Source organism: Notothenia rossii (assembly GCF_949606895.1).
Source record: "Notothenia rossii genome assembly, chromosome: 2".
Taxonomy (NCBI): domain Eukaryota; kingdom Metazoa; phylum Chordata; class Actinopteri; order Perciformes; family Nototheniidae; genus Notothenia; species Notothenia rossii.
In genome coordinates, this window is record NC_136904.1 from 34,382,659 (window position 1) to 34,403,421 (window position 20,763).

Genomic DNA, 20,763 nt, shown 5'->3' on the forward strand with positions numbered 1-20,763 from the left:
GATTCGTTGAACACCCTACTAGTATACTTTTTCATGATATTCTAATATTTAGAGATAGGATATTTGAGTTTTCTTAAGCTGTATGCCATAATCAGCAATATTAAAATAATAAAAGGCTTGCAATATTTCAGTTGATTTGTAATGAATCCAGAATGTATGACATTTTTGTTTTTTTAATTGCATTACAGAAAATAAAGAACTTTATCACAATATTCTAATTTTCTGAGACAGTCCTGTACTTCAGTAAATACCCCACTCGTGAATGTCAATCTTTTACCTGTCTTAAAAAAGGCAGTTTAGTTTAGTGGTGGAGACGTGAAGACATGCGATTCCTGATGTAGTTTGTTTATAGCCTTATACTAGCTATTGACCTCTGGAAGTTGCATTTCTACTTTAACTGTTATTAAAGTGGTATTAATATGTGGGGATAATCCTGCTAACTTACCGTGTAAGTATAGGACCAAATGTGTGTTTGCCACAGATTTTCTTTTCGGCAATATTCCAAAAATCCAACGTAAAAATCCCATAGCTTTTTAAATCGAGGAAGCCTTTGCGATGCCAACTTCAGGGTCAGCCTACAAAAGTACTTCATCACTGCACCACTCAATAGTGGTGACCTATGAGTGGGTTCTAATCTATAGGGCCATGTCCTATCCTGTCTTGTCCTATCCTGTCCTGGCAGCAAACCAAATGTGCAGGAAACTCTTTAGTCCTATTCAATTCTTAACATCTAACTGGTGGATGTAGTGAAAAGGAGGAAACACCAGCCACGGCAGCAGTTTCCTTTCTTAACAAGAGATTCTGTAAGCAGGAGAGATGATACCTGGGTCAGTAACCAGATCAGCAGGCAGAACATACAGCGTGTCAGAATCTTTAACGCAGCGTTAAGACACAAAGCACAGAACCAGTGTCAGCAGGGCATTAACGCACGCTACATGTGGAAAACAATCAAGATGGCATCAAGGAAAAACTATTCTCTTTTTTTTTCAAGCACTATACTAAAGTAAGTCACCAAAGTTTGACTGGATTTAGGAAAGCATAGACCAGAAAAGCAAACAACAGGCAGCGAGTAGGACCAAAGTTCAAAGTGACTGAACTTTGAGTGTTTGGTTGACAAGTCTGAGCAGTGCGTCAGAATGAATCATCTAGCACTGAGTGATTCGTCTACCAGTCATAGTTGGCTTTGTGTTTTATTACACCTGTCCCTTCATCCTTGTTTCTCCTACTAGCTGAGCCATTGATGAGCGCCAACACTATGTCCAGCTATTTGAGCTAAAGTGACTAAATTATGCAAAGTTCCAAAATGTATTACTTTTTATTATTGATTGATCTAGCATTACTATATTGATTAAATCATAACTCTTTAAGACCATAAGTCCAACATTCCAACATTGGACAGCAATTGTTATTGTTTGTAAATAAGAAATGTAATTACTTTTTAAAACATAAATCAGATTGAACTTAAATGTGCTGATATTTGCCCATTCAACGTTTGAAGTGATCCAGAGACAGGATGTATGAGCCGAGTGATTCATTCACTGACTACAGTCTTTGCATCAGGTCTTGACTTGATGTGCATACTGACTGAATGACTGACTGACTAACTTTGAGTGATTGACTCTGGGCGTGCCTTGAAAACAGAGCAGGCTGTATCAGCTGACTGACTCAAAGTCATGCCTGTAAATTATTAACAGGATCCGCTGATGGTGACTTGGTCTGGAAATAAGAGTAAGGAGCAGGAGAACTGGAGTGTGTGAGCGAGGATGGAGAATTAGTCATTTTGATCTATACTTGGAGTGCCTGTTCAGACAGCTGAGCTGACATCATCCCGTTTTGTAACTACAGGCTGCAGGGGCTGATTGATAGACACCAGACAGTGTTTCCCTAGTCAAATGTACAAGATTACACATACACTTCTGCTGTGTTACAGACAAAAATGTCTGCATGGCAACACTGATCGATGTTTTCTGTAGCTGTCCAAGTCTGTTCACAGTTTCTATTCCACTAAGTCCTTAAACAACGCCAGAGCCCATACCGTGTTCCCGTTAGTGTTTACTTCCTGTATGCCTTCTTCTGTTGATGTATCTGACGTCAAGCGCTCCATCTTTTAACCTCTTTTCATTTCTCCATCTTAATCCTCCTTAGAAACGGTCCTTATTATGCTTAGCAGCGGTCTGTACAACAGTCTTAACCCTCAGATGTACAAGTGATTGGACCCTACACTCTTCCATAAGTGAGTCAAATATCAGCCATATTAGAATAATATGTGTTTTTATGACATTTTTGTAATTTTGGTTAAGAATAATCACTTAAAATATTTTGGTACACACAAGAAATATTTTATATTTAAATGTTCACGATTTATAATTCACACACGACTGAACGACTTATCCATGCCTTCATGTCCTCCCGCCTTGACTACTGTAACTCACTTCTCTACGGCATCAGCTCATCCTCCCTCAATAGACTAACTGGTACAAAATGCACCCGCCCGACTCCTCACACACACACACCAAATCATGGCACCACATCACCCCAGTCCCCGTCTTCCACTGCATCAACTTCAAAATACTGGCCCTCACCTACAAAGCCCTCCACCATCAATAATATTTTTTATTATACCACTGTAGCACATCGATTCTGGGAAGAAGGAGGTAAGGGAGTAAAGGCATTTAATGACTTGTTTTGATCAAACTCGTACACAATCTAGTGCACTGGGGTGGATGGGAGACATTGAAAAGGATTGACCTATTTAGGCATACTCTAACAACGAACGTAATACCATGCTGTATACTCCAAATATCTAGAGGATTTAACCAGTGATTGATTATTGACATTCAATTTTATTTATTTTTAAGTTAAGTTTAGCCTAAATTAAATGTAATTAAATGTGAAAGTGATTAGAGGTATACACAGGGGCACCTTTCACATAAAACAATGTTTCGCTGGCACAACATTTATTTGTCAGAAAAGGCAACTTCAGTTGGTGATCAAATCTGTGCATCCCTACTTAAAAGAGTATTTGTTCTGTCTAAAACTGTGCCCTAGCCCAGCCTGTGTGTTTGTGTGTGTGCCATTTCTTACCTCTGACTTCACGTCTTTCAGTGTGTGTGTGAGGATGATGTTGAAGACAGCGTGTGATCGACTGCTCTCCTCATTCATGTTGGTGGCAGCAACAGTCCGAGACTTATTCCCCTCTGACATCAGCACCTCGATGTCCTGTAAGAACAAGAGAAATTCAACAATTATTACATATATACAATTATAAAAAAAACTTTGAAGACTGTGAAGAACACAGTCATTTTTGTAATTCTTTGCATGATTCCTGTTTAAATAGTGAATAACTTTAGTTTCCTGGAAAGCTCAATTTGAATTACACAATTTATTTAATTTGGACGTGTTTATAACTGCCCCCTTCCAGTTTGATTGGAGGGACTACAAAGCAAACTGCTGCTATCGGATGTGGCAGCCAGGATGCAACACAGCATTAGACGTCAGTGAATCAGCATGACAAAAAGGCATGTTACAAACTATTTTACCTTGTAGCACGCCACAGCTAGTCGAGACAAGCCATCCACGTAGGGACCCAAAACCTTATGTTCCCTCACCCTCAGAGATTGTTTACCCCTGGATAGAAAATAACAGTAGGTTTAAAACACAGACAAACAACTCTTGTTTGCACAAATGAAATATTACAATAGAGTACTCAACATTTTGTCCTCTGTACCGTCGTCTGAATTTTGAAACGTCACACTATAATACTCCCCATGGACTGCTAAGGAAATGTAGCTATCTAGCTAACTGTGGGATGGTCAAAGAATGTCCATTGTCCCTGTTAAATTATATGAATTGTCCCAGATTAAAAAAACAATGTCTTACAAATGATCTGATCTGATGAGTTGCATTATAGGCTCAGGAGGTTCTTGCCATCACTACGACTGTCCCCAGTTCATACAGACTCTGTTAGCACTTGGCTCTCTGACCCTGGTTTAAACTTGCTCCAGGTCGGACCACCTCATCATTCTCTGCTTCACGGCAAAGCACATATGGCTGTCAGATGGCCTGCTTCTCTTCGGCCATTTTTACTGGGGTGAAAGGTCATAAAGTGAGAGTGGGTCAAAGGTCATGCTGTCTGGGGTGGCAAACACAGGCCCGTGGTGCTGATTTACTGCTGGACATGAACTGGACTCTGTCATTGGCTGCAAGCCAGAGGAGTCATCTTTTCTCCCACTGACTACAGCAGCTGGTGGGACCACATCCACCGGCCACTTTCTCTAGTGATAACAACTTACTTTAATGTACTCAAGATACTGGCTGTTCAAGTCAAAAGTAGGCTAACTTAGCAGAGACAAACTGGATGTACTTGTATTTAAGGTTGATCCAGCAGACCATGACTGTTGTTTATTTGTGTTTCAGTCCAAATATCAGGGCTCCCATGGTGGGCATTTGGAAATCAATCTAATTTGAGCTTATTAATCACCATTGACTCAACATTTTCCGTTCGAGCTTCACACTAAAAGTCATAATTTGATCACTTCAGTGAAAAATGTGTTACCGTTAAGAAGCTCCAACAACTATATTTTATACATAGAGCCAAAGAGGTCTACAGAGAGGATTAAATGGGCCACAACAAAAAGGTGAGAAGATTAGTTCGGGGTCATACCCTTTGGGGTCGAGCAGATCTCGGACCTTCTCGTTGTAGATCTCCATGTAGGACACCTCAACAGTGAAGCTCTCCTCCTCCCGCTGTTCCTTCTGGGTTCGCATAAACAAAGCACTGCACAGCCGGGGAATCAGACCCGGCTGGTCAACTGAACCCATCATGGTGTACGACTTCCCCGAGCCTGGTTACAACACACACACAAATCCAATTAGAACAGAACATTGGTGATGTAATCATGAACCTCGAGGAACAAAATTGAAGCAAGTTATGCCAATTCCACTGAGTCCTTGCCAAGATGGTGTTAGTGAGTTTGATTTGGTTATTGTACAGATTCATTAAAGTCTGTTTTACGAATGAGCTTACAAAGCAATTAAGCTGGTGGTTCAGTCAAGGAGACAACCTGGATTCAGAAGGTGTATGGTTGTATCTGGTTTGTACATTAATAACAAAAATAGGTGTTTTTTTGTATACTAATAAGACTAACAAAGATAAGAGAGCACATGCAAGCACGATGCAAACTTGTGGCTTAAACATAACTTTACATTGTCAGTTTTCTTTACATTGTCAAACATGTGTAAATGTATTCATTATTCTTTCTTATTTACATACCTAAAGGTGAGGAGAATAATAATATCATTCAATTAAGATGACTGCAGTAGCCATGGCAGACACAATGTTATTGTATAGCATTAGAAAGTGGCTTTTGTGTATACAGTTGATTGATTTAACAGCTCTAGCAAGTGTGTGGAAAGATGTGCAGTGTTTTGTGTTAACACCTGACAGAAGAGAGGCTTTCAACCTTCCTGTTTCAAAACATTCTTACTGACACTCCTCTCTTAATCGTTTTACAAAGAGCTTTAGGGCACTGTACTAATGACGGAAAAGATCGATTATTCACATATTGTCCTGTAGTTATTGAAAGCTTGCGAAGGAAAAATTGGAGAAGCACGCACGCTTGATTATTTTTAAAATATCCAACTGATTCAAAACCGCTAATGTAGCCACCTTTTTTCTGAGAGGAGTCACTGTGAGGAAAAAATATAAGACTGATTTGTTATATCTGTTGTCAGATTGTCAGTGATTAAATTAAACGGATATCGTCTAAACTGTATGCTGGCTCGGGTCTCATCCGTGAACAACACAAAACACAGAGATCGCTTAACGACACCGGTTACACTTGGTAATTGAAGCCCCATTGTCCACCCTACCCTATGTTCTGTTATAGAATAGTTGTGTCTCATGGGAAGTTACCAGTTTGTCCATAGGCAAAGATACAGGCGTTGTAGCCCTGGAAGGCGTTGTGGAGAAGACTTTCCCCAAGGCACTGGAAGACCACTTCCTGACCTGGAGACAGACACAAGAGGAACTGTATTTTATTGCACAGTCATATTTAGTCTTTTAACTTCTTTGATTGGCTTTTAATCCATGAAATATTCAAACTTTAATAATTTTAATGATCAGTTAATTGACTCACCGGCAAATTGATCCTTATCCGTCTCATCCATTGACCAGAAACAGTAATCATAGGCAAAAACCTGGGGAGGGAAAACAGTGGCAGCACGTGAGGAATCTATGACGGACTATAATGGCGCCATGTTAACGTATTATGGGATTTTTACCTTTTATTTGCATTTTCTTGGAAAACATCAATAAATATATAAGGGTGAAATGTAATCCAAATGATAGCTTGTGTATTCATGTAGTCCCTTAAAAAATGTGTTTTTAAATAGCAGTCAAATATGAAAAAGGCTCATATTTTTTATTTAATTCGATTTCAATTGATGAACAAAGTTTGATACAAATGGTTTCTTTATTTTCGTCTTTGTGCAACCTAATGTACTTTTTATGTCTTGTGATTTTTAGGTTAGGGCATAATGGGATTTTGTCCTCTGATAGAATAAAAGACAAACGCTGAGTCAAAAACAAGTTTTAAAAAAGTGTCTTAGCAACAAGAATGAAACTCTAATCATAAAAAAGCACTCTTCTGGCAAAACATGTTTTACAAATCATTACTTTGTAACACGGTTTTGTGGTTTATACCAGTTGACAAACTAAGCCAGATAAATACAGCGTCTTTTTTGTTAACACAGAGATTATTCACAGCTATTGAATTGGCTCAGTGTTAAAACAGTCTGTGAAATTCTGTGTGTGAGCATGCTGTTACCTTGGTTTGATTCCTGATGATGTCGGGGGGGGGGGGTCAACAGCACCATGTGGAGAGATAGGAAGATGACATTAAGTGCACATGTTACAGAGGATGCATTATGTTAAGCCTTGCAGAGCATGCTTTGGCAATTTAAACAGAATACAAATCATTTTCCTAGCTATCCATTACTGTTCAAGCTAATTATTATGTGGCCCTTGTATTAGCAAAGAGACGGAGAGAAATAACGAACAGAGACAGAATGAGAGACAAAGGCTGAACTGGAGTGGCTGGCCTCAGGCTCGGTCGCTTTAGTACACAATTCATTTAAACTCGGCCTTGTGCCTGAATAGCTTGTTTACATCTTGTGAGTTTGTCACATGTCAAAAAAACTCCTTAGGGGATTTGGTAAGGGTTTTTGTCTGTGGATGTCAGGATGGGCTCTGCTTTCAGATCTGAGGGATCGGGTAGATGGGAAAAAGGTCTTGGACTGGGTGGATTGTTGTGGGAATGTCTGTGTGTGGGCATGTGTGTGTGCGTGTGCGTGTGCGTGTGCGTGTGCGTGTGCGTGTGCGTGTGCGTGCGTGGGGGGGTTGGCACTGAAGCTGGCTAAGGGTGGAGGCAGTGTGTGGCAGAATCAGATGGTGGCGGAGAGGGGTCACTGGGTCGCCAGTGGGTCGGGGTCATGCTCACAAATGGTCTAAAAATAATTGACATTTCGAGAGGGGGATTGGCTCTGATATTTGTGCGATATTTTGCAGTAAAAACTGAATAAATATATGTGCAGAGATATACCCACATGCAACAATGTCAGAATTAAGCACACAGCCAAGAGCCATGTCCTTTAAAACCCATTTCCTCAGCAGTCACTCCACGTTTGAGGAATGCCAGCGCATCAGGAACAGGCTAATGATTTAAGATAGTTATGTTTTGAAAAAGAATAAAACCACAGCATAGAGTTACAGAAATATAGCCCTCCTCTGCAGAACACAGACAAATAATACCAGATGTAAATTACAAGAGCACCGTTTTTACACCCAATTCAAGTTCAAGATCTGTTCCTAGTAAGATCTGCTGATGTGAGCACTGAAGGTGTCTAGATCGCCTATGATTGGCAGAATCACATGCACTCACACTGTTAATGCATTAACTATAGTGACAGCAAGTTTTCATTTTGTACATGAAATCACTTTTGATGGTCAGCATGTTTTTTGAAATGTGCATAAAAGTAAGTTGGTAATAATAAATAAGGGTATTGTTAAAAAATACTATAATTGCATTAGAAGCAACATGATCTGTTGTAGAAAGTTATAAACTTCATATTACAGATAATACCAAACAGATTTCCAGATTCTCCATCTTTTCAAAAGTCACATTTTAGAACTAAAGTGCATTTTTAAGATTTTCCAACGCCATATAGCAATTATAAATTGCATTTTGTATATGTTTATAGAGCACGCTTATTATTGCAATGCTTCATCATCTTCTTCAAGTAGAGATGGCATACTATGTAACATAAGCAATCAGCTGAGGCAATTTATTCAAAATCTAAGTATTTTACTATTTGACAGTTACAATAGCTGGAGGTGCCATTGTTATTTTTTAACTGCACTAATGAAAAGTCAATTCCTAGCTACATTTGATTAAAACCAACTAACATACTTCTCGTGTTGTAAAGTGAAAATCATCATTTGGGTATTAACTTCATCAATTTGGTCAGCGCTTTAATCTAACAGACCATGCATTTGTTACTTCAAGGCTGGATTATTGTAACTCCTTATTATCAGGGTGTACCAAGAAGTCAGTCAAGTCGCTTCAGCTGATTCAAAATGCTGCAGCTTGTGTACTAACCAGAGTTAGGAAAAGGGACCACATTACTCCTGTTCTGGCTGCCTTACACTGGCTCCCTATAGAACACAGGATAGAATTTAAAATTATTCTTCTCGCCCACAAAGCCCTTAATGGGCAGGCGCCATCTTACCTTAAAGAACTCATTATACCCTATTGTCCTACTAGAGCATTGCGTTCCAAGAATGCAGGGTTGTTGGTTGTTCCTAGAGTCCCTAAAAGTAAAATGGGAGCCAGAGCCTTTTCTTATCAAGCTCCACTTTTGTGGAATCAGCTTCCAGTTTGTGTTCGGACGGCAGACACCCTATCCGTTTTTAAGAGTGCGCTTAAGACCTTCCTTTTTGATAAAGCTTATAGTTAGGGCTGATTAGATTCAGCCCCTAGTTTTGCTGATATAGGCTTAATTTGTCGGGGGACATCTTACTTCTTCCTTCTCTCTGTCTATACCTGTGTACTCTCATGTTCCGATTAACCCAGCTTCCCCAAATTTCTTTCTTTTTGGTGTCTATATACGCCGGGATCCGGAGTCATGGATGATCCTGCGGTCCTGTGTCATGGATTGCGAGTCCTGGATCTTGAGTCGTGGCTGTGGTCCTGGATCATAAGTCCTGGATGGATATCCTCGTGGATTCATCTTCTTATTATACACACATGCATTTCCAAACATTTGGACTACCTATGTTGCAAATGTATTATCTTTTCAATTTACACACGGCATCTATTGCACGTCTGTCCGTCCTGGGAGAGGGATCCCTCCTCTGTTGCTCTCCCCGAGGTTTCTCCCATTTTTCCCGTTAAACTGTGGGTTTTCTCTGGAAGTTTTTCCTTGTACGATGTGAGGGTCTAAGGACAGAGGGTGTCGTATTGTCATACTGATATTCTGTACAAACTGTGAAGTCCACTGAGACAAATGTAACATTTGTGATATTGGGCTATATAAATAAACATTGATTGATTGATTGATAACAGGCTTACTGCAATATGACAATGTCATGACCAGCAGACCCGAGGGAACAGATTCCATAACAATGGCAGTATTGTTTTCCCCATAGACTCATACAAAACACGCATTGCCCTATTGAATTTCTCTAATGTGTACCATTATTTCCTGTTCAGCGTTTCGATGAAAACATTCTCGTCCTAAAAGTGATGCTTTTCTCTATTTGCTTTGTTCTGCTCTGATCTTCCTCACTACAGGCCACCAGTAGTCTTCCTCCTCCTCTGTCTGTGCGGAGCTGGCCCAGAGGGCAGCTGTCAGTCAGAGAGTTACATCAAGTCAGATGATGAGGCCAGAGGAAGGGGATGATTAGAGGATAACACACTCACTCACACTATCCTTGTGAGAACCCTAAACCCAGTTGTTCCATTTCTTAATATTGTCACCATCAATATGAAATGCTTGAACTTACATCGTATCTAGCTCTGACCCTGAGCTGAATCACAAAAAAAACCTTGATTACATTTTTTTTAACTTAGCTCTTGGTAGGATAGACGCGCAGGAACACACACAAAGACATCCACACACCTGTTTCCTTTTAACCATGCACATTCTTCACAAAACGCCCAAGCTGCAGTTCTACATGAACAAGCCAGCTTCCAGTCCAATCTGCAATACTTCACATTTCACTGACACTCCACTGCTGACGTGCTGCATTCACAGAGAAAATGCATGCAGAGTAACTATCTGACGCCCTACTGATTCTAGCAGCTCTCTTTAAACCACAATGCAAATAGGACATCTTCTACGCTACTGTCTACGGAGGGGAAAAAAGAGAAGTATTGAAATAGGCTGGGGGTCTACAGGGGGTTTTCATTGTCAAAATGTCAGTTATTAGAATTTCTAATATTAAATTATGAATCCCTAATTCCCCATTATTTTTGTTTCCATGACGATCCTCTCTGGGGCTTTAAGTGCATCCTCCATGCCTTCTATCTATCTCTCCAACCTCCTAACACTAGGGGTGAAATTGGTGCGGCAGGTTTTGACGTACATAGTGATGACAGCCGTCACGATTGCTTCAAAACCTGCAGGCGAGAAGGGTCGCCCATGTCTTGCTCCGATTAACGCAAGCTAGGGGCCCTGCGACCAATGAAATGGGAGAATGAGGTAGTCAGGAGAGCCGAGAGCCCGCCTCCCTCGGTCCTCGAACACTTCCATTCGTCCCTCCTCCCTTCGGCATGCTCCTCCGCTCTGATCACCGTCATTTCAAAAATGACTTAATGCATGGCTGCTCCCCCCCTCCCCTCTTGCCTTCTCTACTGTTCTTGCATTCTTTTCTTTTTTATCTCTACGGGACTGTACCATCCACGGCTGTGTAGGGAGTGAGGAATGAGGAATGGAGGATAGAAAAGAGGCTGAAGGTAGCCAGGGGGGTTAGGGACGAAAGAGGCTGGGTCTGAGACTGGAATGTTAAGCTGAGAGAAACGGCATCAGTGTAACACAGTACATACGGATGGAGCAGGACATGGAACAGGCTAATGGCAGCAGTACTGAGTAACGTTGTATGGGGCTTTAGTTCCCCACATATTGTGAAAATGGCAGACAGCCAAGCATATCCTATCTCCTTTCTGACAACTAGTTTTTAGGAGGAAAGCTTTAACTCCAACTATATGTGTTAGATACAAATATGATGTGGTCTCTTTATAATATATTGCTTGACAGTTAATCCTGAAAATTAAAACATAATCACTCCCAAAAAGGGCAGTAACACAAACATGTGTTTATTAATAATTCCTTGACTGATTGATTTTGACCATAGCTAGCTTAGTGGAGCATGCAAGAATCATGTATATGCATGTGCATGACATTAAGCCCTCACATCATATTTTCCCTTTGTATCCATGTGATGCACATTAACTGAACCCCTGTGTAGTTAAGCTCTTTCATGCTAGTTTGCATACTCTTCAAATAAATTAAAAAGCAAAGCTGACCTAGAAATATAAATAGTTTGCATGGTTGATTTTTCCGCATCTAGGCATCAACAACAAGGAACTATTTCACACGTAAGCAAGAAATGTTCTTCCTGTACCATACAGGACACGATGAATTCCTGTAAAGATGCCAATTTCATACATTCTTACCATCCCATGCGTATTTGGATGTTATCCGTGTGTTGGAGCTATATATTGATTTATATTATTTCGTAATTAAAAATGTATTTTCTTGCTGTTTTTGCTTTGGTAAATTGTATTCTTATTTAGTGTAATTGTTTTAGTTAATTTAAGTTATTTAGTATGCTTTTATTTTGAAGGTGGTTTTGGGCCCCTGTTGATTTTGTATTTATTTATTTTGGTGGGGCACCAGAGAGGACACCTGTTTTGTTACCAGGATAAGCCACAGGGAAAGAGTTTAGGTGAAACAACTGTACTTGATGATGTTTGGTTAATAAAATACAAGAAAATAAATGAACAAAAGGATATTCTTGCCTGGACTGAGATTAGCTTACTGGTGCCGCAGAGGCAGTTTCATTTTGGGTTCATTTTCTGTTTTATTTCCCTGTAATTTTTCTGCTAAGCCGTGCAGTACAAAAAAACAAGGGCAGTGCTATGGAATCCTCCCCACATACGGTATTTAGGAGATGGACCATTTTGTCTGCTATCCTCCCTTTTCTTTGGAGCTACTATGCTGCTAGAGAATGGCACATTTATTGTTTCCTCCTCAGCTCTCAGGCTAAATGCTGACTCTTAATATTAACTCTGGTTTAAGGTCACAGAGCTAACTGATGTGTTTGCATTTTGTTTCAGTATCTTCTCACTACAGCCCAGGCAAACTTAGTGTGTGCTCATTTAACTCTTTCTCCTATGGCTTACATTTTCTGACTTTCTTAATGCGATGTGTGTCACCTGACAAAAATCTAAGATGTACTTGAGTTACATCACACATTTCAAAGAATATGTTGCACTTAATCCCATGTTGCTAAAATCAGTATTGTAACTGTCCAAAGCCGTACCTAAGCCTGGTCAAGTGGTCTGAAACTGGAAAATGGTGGAGAAAAGGCTCCAGCGTAGCCATGTGGATGAATGACATCCTCTTTCCTTCATTGTTCTAAGCCTGTCATTATGTTAGTGGGCTGTTAGAAACTCCCACCATCGATGGTTCAGGACTGTTTAACCACTTTGCCTTTATCCTGCATCAAAACACCTCCAAACTCCTTTACGTCCAAAAACAGATATAAGGATTTTAAAAACCACATTTGGCCACAATGTAAGTCAGCAAATATAATACACAATACACAAAATGTCCAACAACATTCCAAGAAAGTGGCTGCACAGTCTCTTTTGTGAATCCCCTGGGAAACCAAGCCGCTTGTGTTTGCCTCACTGATGTGTGACAGGAGACAGATCGTTGTCAGAGTGTGTCAACATCCAGCTTCACCAATCTAAAGCAAACAGCCTTCGGTCATCGTGCAAACTGTAGGGTCTGACAACACGGCTGCAGGAGGTTAGCTGTCTGCTTATCTGACAGACTAGAACAAAGTGCCATGGTCCAGCAGTTAAAACTCTGGAGGTTAGGACATTCCTAGTGGTAACCAAGTCATTCAGGGAGGGGTGCAAAAGCAAAGGATTCTAAATACCAGACAGCAAAAACTAAATGTTACCATCGCTGTCAGAAAGAATAGGGAGCTAGTAAATCGTAGCTTTGATGTTTTCCTGGTAATCCTCTGTAAGCATTGCTTATAAAAAGCAACATGCTCAAACTTCATGAAACAAGATATAATGTCAACACCGCAGTGAGTCACTGAGACTGGCAGAGTGAGGAACTTGAGACCTGCTGCCCAGTGCACTGCTGCTGGAAAAACTGAATCAGACACACCCGCAGAGCACAGAACTGACGGATGGGAGGGAGACAAAAAAAGAAGGAAATGACCTGCAAGGGAGGGCCTAGTTTCAAATGACTCATAGGGGAGAATTCAAAAGTTGTCTATGGATGTTTTGATTGGATAAACAACAGATGTAAATCAGGCCTAATTCGGATGTCAGGATACATAAACATTCATTAAAGTAGTTTGTACAAATGTGAACATTGTTTGACATCAAACACTCAAACTTATATTGTTAAGCTTCTGGAAGGAACTGAATGTTAAATAGAACTCATGTTAAAGGGGCCCTATTATACTCGTGTGTTACATTTGAGTGCATGTTAATGGCTGGGCTCTTTGTTTACTTCCATAACATGATGACATTTCTTGGTAACAATTATATTGGCTAGCGCTCCAACACATTGTACGTGATAGGCTAAGGGATGGGACATCTCTAAGTGGTCGACCAATCACAACAGAGCCGGCCAGCTAACCAATCAGAGCAGACTGGGCTCTGGTTTCAGACAGAGGGTGAAAAGAGGTGCTGCAGCACAGGCAGTATGAGAACAAAAAATAGCTTTTTGAACATTAAAGCATGGAGACATGTCACAGTAGAGACACAACATTTAAATATGAACCTGGAAATGAGGATAATAGGGCCCCATTTCAAATGTTATTTCTCCTCTGAGTCACAACTGAAATCTGAGAACACTGTCATGTTGCACATATTTTTAGAATCATTATAACTTTGAGGATATTATTAGCTCCATCATCCCTTTTATCTTCCATTTCAAATCATTTCAAATATTCTTGCCCTACTGCTTAGGCTAAATGATAATGTAACAGCATGTGGTAGAGAGGCAATGAATAGGCAGACACACTGGGTGGACAAGGTCTATTGTGTGTCAGGGTTGTTCAAGTCTGTTTAAACAGTCCTGTACATGGCCTTGTCTCAATGGTGTGTGGCATTTTCTCTCCCGTGGCTCAGTAAACGAGAAGGTCTAATGGTTTCTAAGTATAGTAAGAGAATGTGAAGTTAAGAAGGCAAGAGAGCCACATGAGACCTACAGCGTATGTTCAGAGCAGGATGTTTAGTTAAACCTCACTAATGCATGACTTTGAACGTTTTTTACCCTTTTAATCTATCTGCACATCCTTCAAACACTGTCCAATATTATTTAATTTAAATTATTTTTCAAAAGCTAATTAGACAACGTTTTAACCCTCTTAGGATAATTACACAGTCTATTTTTAAGTATAGTTTAAAAAAGGAAGGGAAAATAGCTTAGATGTGGCACTATATGTCCAAAAACTTCAAAACAAAAAATCCGATCGATGCTGATGGAAATCTGTAGTGCATGCAGCTAGCCAGAGTCCACTCACTATTCAAGAGTAGGCTCTACAGCAGAGACAATCAACACTTACAGAGGAAAGTTCTATTTGAGAGCTGCAGTGAACCATTGAGTGGATAGATATCAGATGAACCCCAATGGGTGTAACGAATTATGTGGATGGGAAACTGTTACTCACAGCCCGAGAGAAAAAGAAAAGCTTTCATCTATTTTCAAACAGGACTAATCCTTGGCTGCTCTGAATATCATGTCAGACTGTGGATAAGGAGTCTACGGCTAAAAATGTGCATATACATGTCGCAGGTAAAGGTTCCATAGGAGAGGGTGAAGAGAAAGGTTTCACTGCATCACAAGAGGCAGCATTTAACAATGCAAGCAGCTACATTGAAATGCAATACAATCCAGTGAAGTCCAACTTGAGCATGTGGCAGATATCATAATTTGAAAGGCTTATTGGATGCCAAAACACTGCACAGGGGCTTGTTTTGCTCAGACAGGACTTTACCTTTAAGTGTGACTTTCACAAGGTGAACTTTCACATTACAAAGTAATCCACAAGGAATGTGCGCTTGCATGCATTTGATTCGCCTCGCAGCGCCTTGCTGGTTGATGTGGCAGCTAAAAGTTGGCCAGGATTATCTGTTCCATCTATGTGGCAGGGTCACATGACCTCTGACCCAGGATATCCTTCCCAGAGTTGAGTTGTTTGGAGTGCTAATGCCCTGTCTATCTTCTGTTCCACACTGTGCTTTTCTATTGTCACTGTTTTTCTGCACTATAGCACTTTAATGCTAACAAATCCCTTTGAAATCTTTGTCAAAAAGTTGTGATATGTTCAGATTGTATGAGCAAGGACAGTAGGAATGGCTATTTATGGATTCAAATGAAGATGGATGAAAGAACTACCAGACAATGCAATGGAGGCAAGTTGATCAAAAGCATCTTGGAGGTGGCACAGGATGCAGCATGTTGTTGGTATTCTAGGAAATAGAGATCTTTTTAAGATATAGTTCATTTAAAAGAGAATATTTGCAAATGGCAACAGCTAATAATACAAGGGATTTAACATTCAATATGATGCGCTGTATTTCTGCCTATCTACATTATTCCTCAAGTGCTATTACAGAACTAGTTTTCTGTTGTTTTGAAGACAATACTGTCATCTTGCCAGTCAGTATAATGTAGGCATCATCTTGCAAATCCACAGTTGGCTTTTGAAGATAAAAATAAAGAAACAAATTGGGATTCAGTCAAGAAGCTTCACTCTCTCTTGGGAGATATATCTCCCAACATTGAAACAAAGGACATCCTGGTAATCCAGCCAGCTAAGCAAACACCATGCATCATCCTAACTTTACTCCCTTGGTACACCCGGTCCAGTCCGTCTCTGTAAAAGCTGAGAGGAAGATATTCCTACAATGCAAACAGTATGGATATGGAAAATGGGGAACAAACAAAATAAAAATAGCATCTGCACGCTGAGGGCAGCCATCAGTCAGTCCGTCCTCCGGCTGCCTCCTCGCTCCTTTGTCACCGAGAGACGGGGAGACAGACTACAGCTCCGCTCTTGTTTTGTCCTCCATAAAAGTCACCGGGAAAGTTTATGGTCGACAGATGCTCGAGTAAACCAGTGTTTTTCCCCCCCGCTTCAATCGTCTGCCCACTCGAGGAAGGGGCTCCACGGTCACTGGCGACGACCCGGAGTTAACCTCCCCCTGTGTTGCCACGGCAACGGAAGAGCTGAGGAAAAAAGGAGGAAGCCAGGGAGCGACGACCCGGCAAAGTGAAGGAGGACGGGAGCGCAATGGAGTCTTTCTTTTCATGTGTAATTGTCTCTGTCCGCCTCCGTCTCGCCATCACACACACACACACACACACACACACACACACACACACACACACACACACACACACACACACACACACACACACACACACACACACACACACACACACACACACACACACACACACACACACACACACACACACACACACACACACACACACACACACACACACACACACACACACACACACACACACACACACACACACACACACACACACACACACACACACACACACACACACACACACACACACACACACACCTTTATACAGTCCAGCCTTATTCACTGCTTCTGATCTGGCAGTCTGCTGTCAGCCCCGCCGGTCACATGGAGATCTTTCTTTACGACCTAGCCGGCTTCCTCCAAGATGGCGGGTCGGTGATCAAGTGATCAATTTTTGAAGTGTTTTGAACAGCTGTAATTATTACAGCGGTTTCATTACAGATGAAGTGATTAACTTCACAGTTGGTCCGCCGGGTGTTATATTTGAAACATTTCTGCTATGTCTGATCCTCCAGCAACATTCCATCCCTCAGACACCCCAACACACATTTCTGTTCTCCGTTGTCAGGCCAAATCTAATCCGTCCTAATGCCTGAGAGACACTCAACACTCCCCACTGCATTTCCCACCGACAGCAGCTGGTTAACAGGGCTGAATCGGAGCAACATCCCAAGGGGAATAAGTCAAGTGGTTTGAGTTGAATTACACCTGTCTCTAACGGGGAAACAGCTTCCTGCCAAAAACGGCATTGCGTCGACAAAGGAACATTCCAAAACCAATCTGAGACAAGCTTCTCAAAAGTAGCAATCAGGAAATAGGAAACAAGAAAATTCCCAAGGTAATGAACATTGCTCACAGCACAGTATGGATCAAACAAATATATAACAGCTGTAGAAAATGATGATCTGTGTGAGAGCAATAAAAAGGAAGTTGGAGAGTATATGCTACAATTTTCACAATTGAAAGTATGCAGAATTGGCTACAAGCAGTTCCTGATTGCAAAATACCCATGCACAGACAAATATCCCTGGATTACATCAGCACTAGAGAAATCTTAAAAATGTGATTCTCCGGCAAGTTCTTGATTTGAGATGGAAGATAAAAGGGATGACGGAGCTATTAATAATATCCTCAGAAAGCTCCAATGATTCTATAAATATGTGCACCATGACAGTGTTATCAGATTTCAGTTATGACTCAGAGGAGAGATAACATTTGAAAAGGTGCCCTACTATCCTCATGTATGTTGTGCCTCTACTGTGACAAGTCTCCATGCTTTAAGGTTCAAAAGGCTATTTATTTTGCTCATCTGTGTGTTATTAGAGGGAGAAACTGCAGTTACTAGCTTGCCATTGATTTCAGAACACATGCGTGATCCTGTCACCTCAAAGTGTCAGTACCTCACATCTCTCAGTATTATTTTCTTGATCAGTGCTGCATAAGATGTAAACTACAATACACTTTACCTTATGAATAAAACATGTTTGCACATTTATAGACAACAACGTGTGAAATAAGACATGTATGACGTGAATCTTTGTTGTCAGGTTGTAGTCAAGCTACTGAAACGTACCTGGAGTCTGCTTTGCCCAGGTTAGCTCCGCCCGGATGGAGTATCGTTTGGTTATTTTCCATCTCCACAATACATTTAGTGTTTAATTCCTTTTCTGTGGATCAAAAAAGAACAAAGAGTTACCACCACAGCACGCAACTTACAACTACAGGTTTCTACAGTTATTCAACACTCAGTTTCAAGTTGTAAGTCCATCTGTCACCTACAGCTCTTTTTAATGACAACATTGGATATAAAAGGTGAAACAATGACATCATAATTCTGTTGTCATCGAAATATTATAACTGAAGAAACGTATAAGCCATCTTGTAAACTTTGACCTGTAAACCAGCTTGATCTTAAGTCAAATTAAAACATCAGGTGCTGTTCAAACTGTGCTCCAGTAGAACACACACACACACACAACAATTCTCAGTTTAAGGCAGAAAAAGAAAGCTTCGTCATTGTTGCAGTTTTGCCAACTACTATTTCTCTGTCCTGTCAAAAAGTAATTTTTCCTACAAATGCAAGGAATGCGCTACAGAGTATATATCTGATCTCTTTTTAGTCACAAGTGCTACATATGATGTTTGTTTTCAAAGCTGAGTCGGTCCTTCAACCGTCTAATAGAAGCCTTGCTGTGAAAGTAACCAGCAGAAGTGTTGGAAAATAACAGCATGAACCGCACTGGAAATTCACGAGGCTTGTCAGTCTCTCCATTCATCTTTCTTGCCAATGAGAGGTAAGGAGGGTTATCCACAGGCTAGGTGCTGCCAGCATGTCCTGGGCATCCAGTTTTTCAAATAACTGGCATTTAAAAAGAAAAGAAAAGGTGGCATTTGACTGTGGTTTCCTGCAGAGTAGACACATTTACTGGTAGAATAATACCAGTCTTTTACTGCTGGTTAACGTTTGGTCCACAGATGCTGGCATACTTTATTGTTTTAAATATCAAATTAACATGTGACATAATGTGAGTAATCATGAAAACAGTGTTTATCTTGGCCTGTAGGCTAATCTATAATACAGGATAAGGTCACCAAAATAAGTTTCTCTGCAAACAGGACGCTTGTTTGTCAAAGCAAGCCACACAACTCAATGACAAATGCATGCTATTTAACCTGATAAGATAGGGGTGGGATTATTTGCCCCCCATGGGTTGCTCCTCTTCCATGTTGCCCCCTTCAACAGGGAGGTCAGAGGTCAAGGCTAGAAAAGCACTCCTCTATTTGCAAATCAGTGTTTGTTCAAGGACTCTTACAGATAATAAATCATGTCCTTCAAAATGTAAGGCCTGGTTCAAGACTCCCATGTAAACAAGCATCCATGCCGCTCAACTAGCCCTTTAAAAAAGAACCATTAGCTTACTTGTAATCTTATCAGTGTGTATTGACTATCACAATTTGGTCCAGTATTTACATACAGAATGCTAGAAGACACAATCATGCCTAAGACGACTGCCAATAGCCATTTCTCAATTACACAGCAAGCATGCAAGAGCCTGCAACTAGTTTAAACGTCAGCAAATCTGTTAAGACAGGGAAATCATTCTGTGGTTTCAATTCCTTTCTCCTACAAGAACTTTCTAAAGCAGTATTAAACTGTGTCCTTTTATGGAAGTTATGCCTTCAGTTGCTTTTCCTAACTAAGGTAAGACTTCTCTAAAGGAGGGGTGAGCACAAACAGTTTAATGATTGAGTCAGCAGCGGTGCCATTATGTTCTTGATCAAGAAATGGTACGAGATTAGATCAAAGTGAAAAGTTCATTTCAAATAAACCTTTTCTTATTGTGCGATGACTTTACCATGTAGCAACTCAAGGTAGCTTACCTGGCAATACCTGCCCAATTGACCTTGCAAAGAGTGTTTTCAACTTTGTTGTTGGTTGTCAGCAGGCTGTGTGTGTTTTAAAACACATAATATTTAGCTTGGCTTTGTTTTCAAAACAAACATATGCATTTTTTGGTGAACCGAAAAAAGAAACATTCATGTGTACAGTGTTACAAACGTATTGAACATGTACAAACTAGGGTTTCCCATTCATGTACCGGGCGCTACAGTGGAATACGCACATACACAGTGTACCCGCGACTCCTACAATGAAGGCTCGATAATCAGCTCACGGCATACAAGTGTAAGCAGAGGTAAAGTGCTATTTTATAAGTGGGGGGGGGGTCCGGAGGCATGCTCCCCTGGGAAGATTTTTAAATATTGAAGTTAAATGCATCAACCTGGTGCATTTTGAGAGCAAAATTAATTTATGGATACATCTCTCAACACCCATATGAAAAAGAACTGTAAACAGACTTTCTTTTTCTTTATGGATATTTTACAAATCACTCACCTTGTAAACTGTATTCTTGTTTTACTGTCATATAGTATTTCATAACTGTTTTTCATTTATTCTCATCAATGTTTACCAAAACGTTTGAGACCCACTGAGATAACTAGACTAAAGTTAACTATCTAAACAGAGAGTCCCTTACCTCACTGAGCTGTAGTTATCTCTCAGTCTGACAGGACAGAGCTCTCCCTCTCCTTGTTGTAGAAA

At 40.5% G+C, this 20,763-nt stretch overlaps 1 protein-coding gene across 6 annotated transcripts in view; it reads right to left on the reverse strand.

The window, feature by feature from the left end:
* kif13ba (kinesin family member 13Ba) overlaps positions 1 to 18,344 on the reverse strand; it is a 43,905-nt gene extending 25,561 nt beyond the window's left edge. For 4 of the 6 annotated variants that reach the window (XM_079666445.1, XM_079666444.1, XM_079666443.1 and 1 more), the window contains exons 1-7: positions 18,235 to 18,343; positions 6,828 to 6,840; positions 6,138 to 6,198; positions 5,915 to 6,007; positions 4,664 to 4,844; positions 3,540 to 3,627; positions 3,085 to 3,219 (exon numbers count right to left, since the gene is read on the reverse strand). In XM_079666445.1, coding sequence (XP_079522571.1) covers positions 3,085 to 3,219; positions 3,540 to 3,627; positions 4,664 to 4,844; positions 5,915 to 6,007; positions 6,138 to 6,198; positions 6,828 to 6,840; positions 18,235 to 18,296 — 633 coding nt within the window. In that variant the 5' untranslated portion in view covers positions 18,297 to 18,343. Of the gene's footprint in view, positions 1 to 3,084; positions 3,220 to 3,539; positions 3,628 to 4,663; positions 4,845 to 5,914; positions 6,008 to 6,137; positions 6,199 to 6,827; positions 6,841 to 18,234 lie in introns of all 6 variants that reach the window. The other 2 variants (XM_079666441.1, XM_079666440.1) reach the window with 1 other exon arrangement.
* Between the last annotated feature and the right edge of the window lie 2,419 nt (positions 18,345 to 20,763).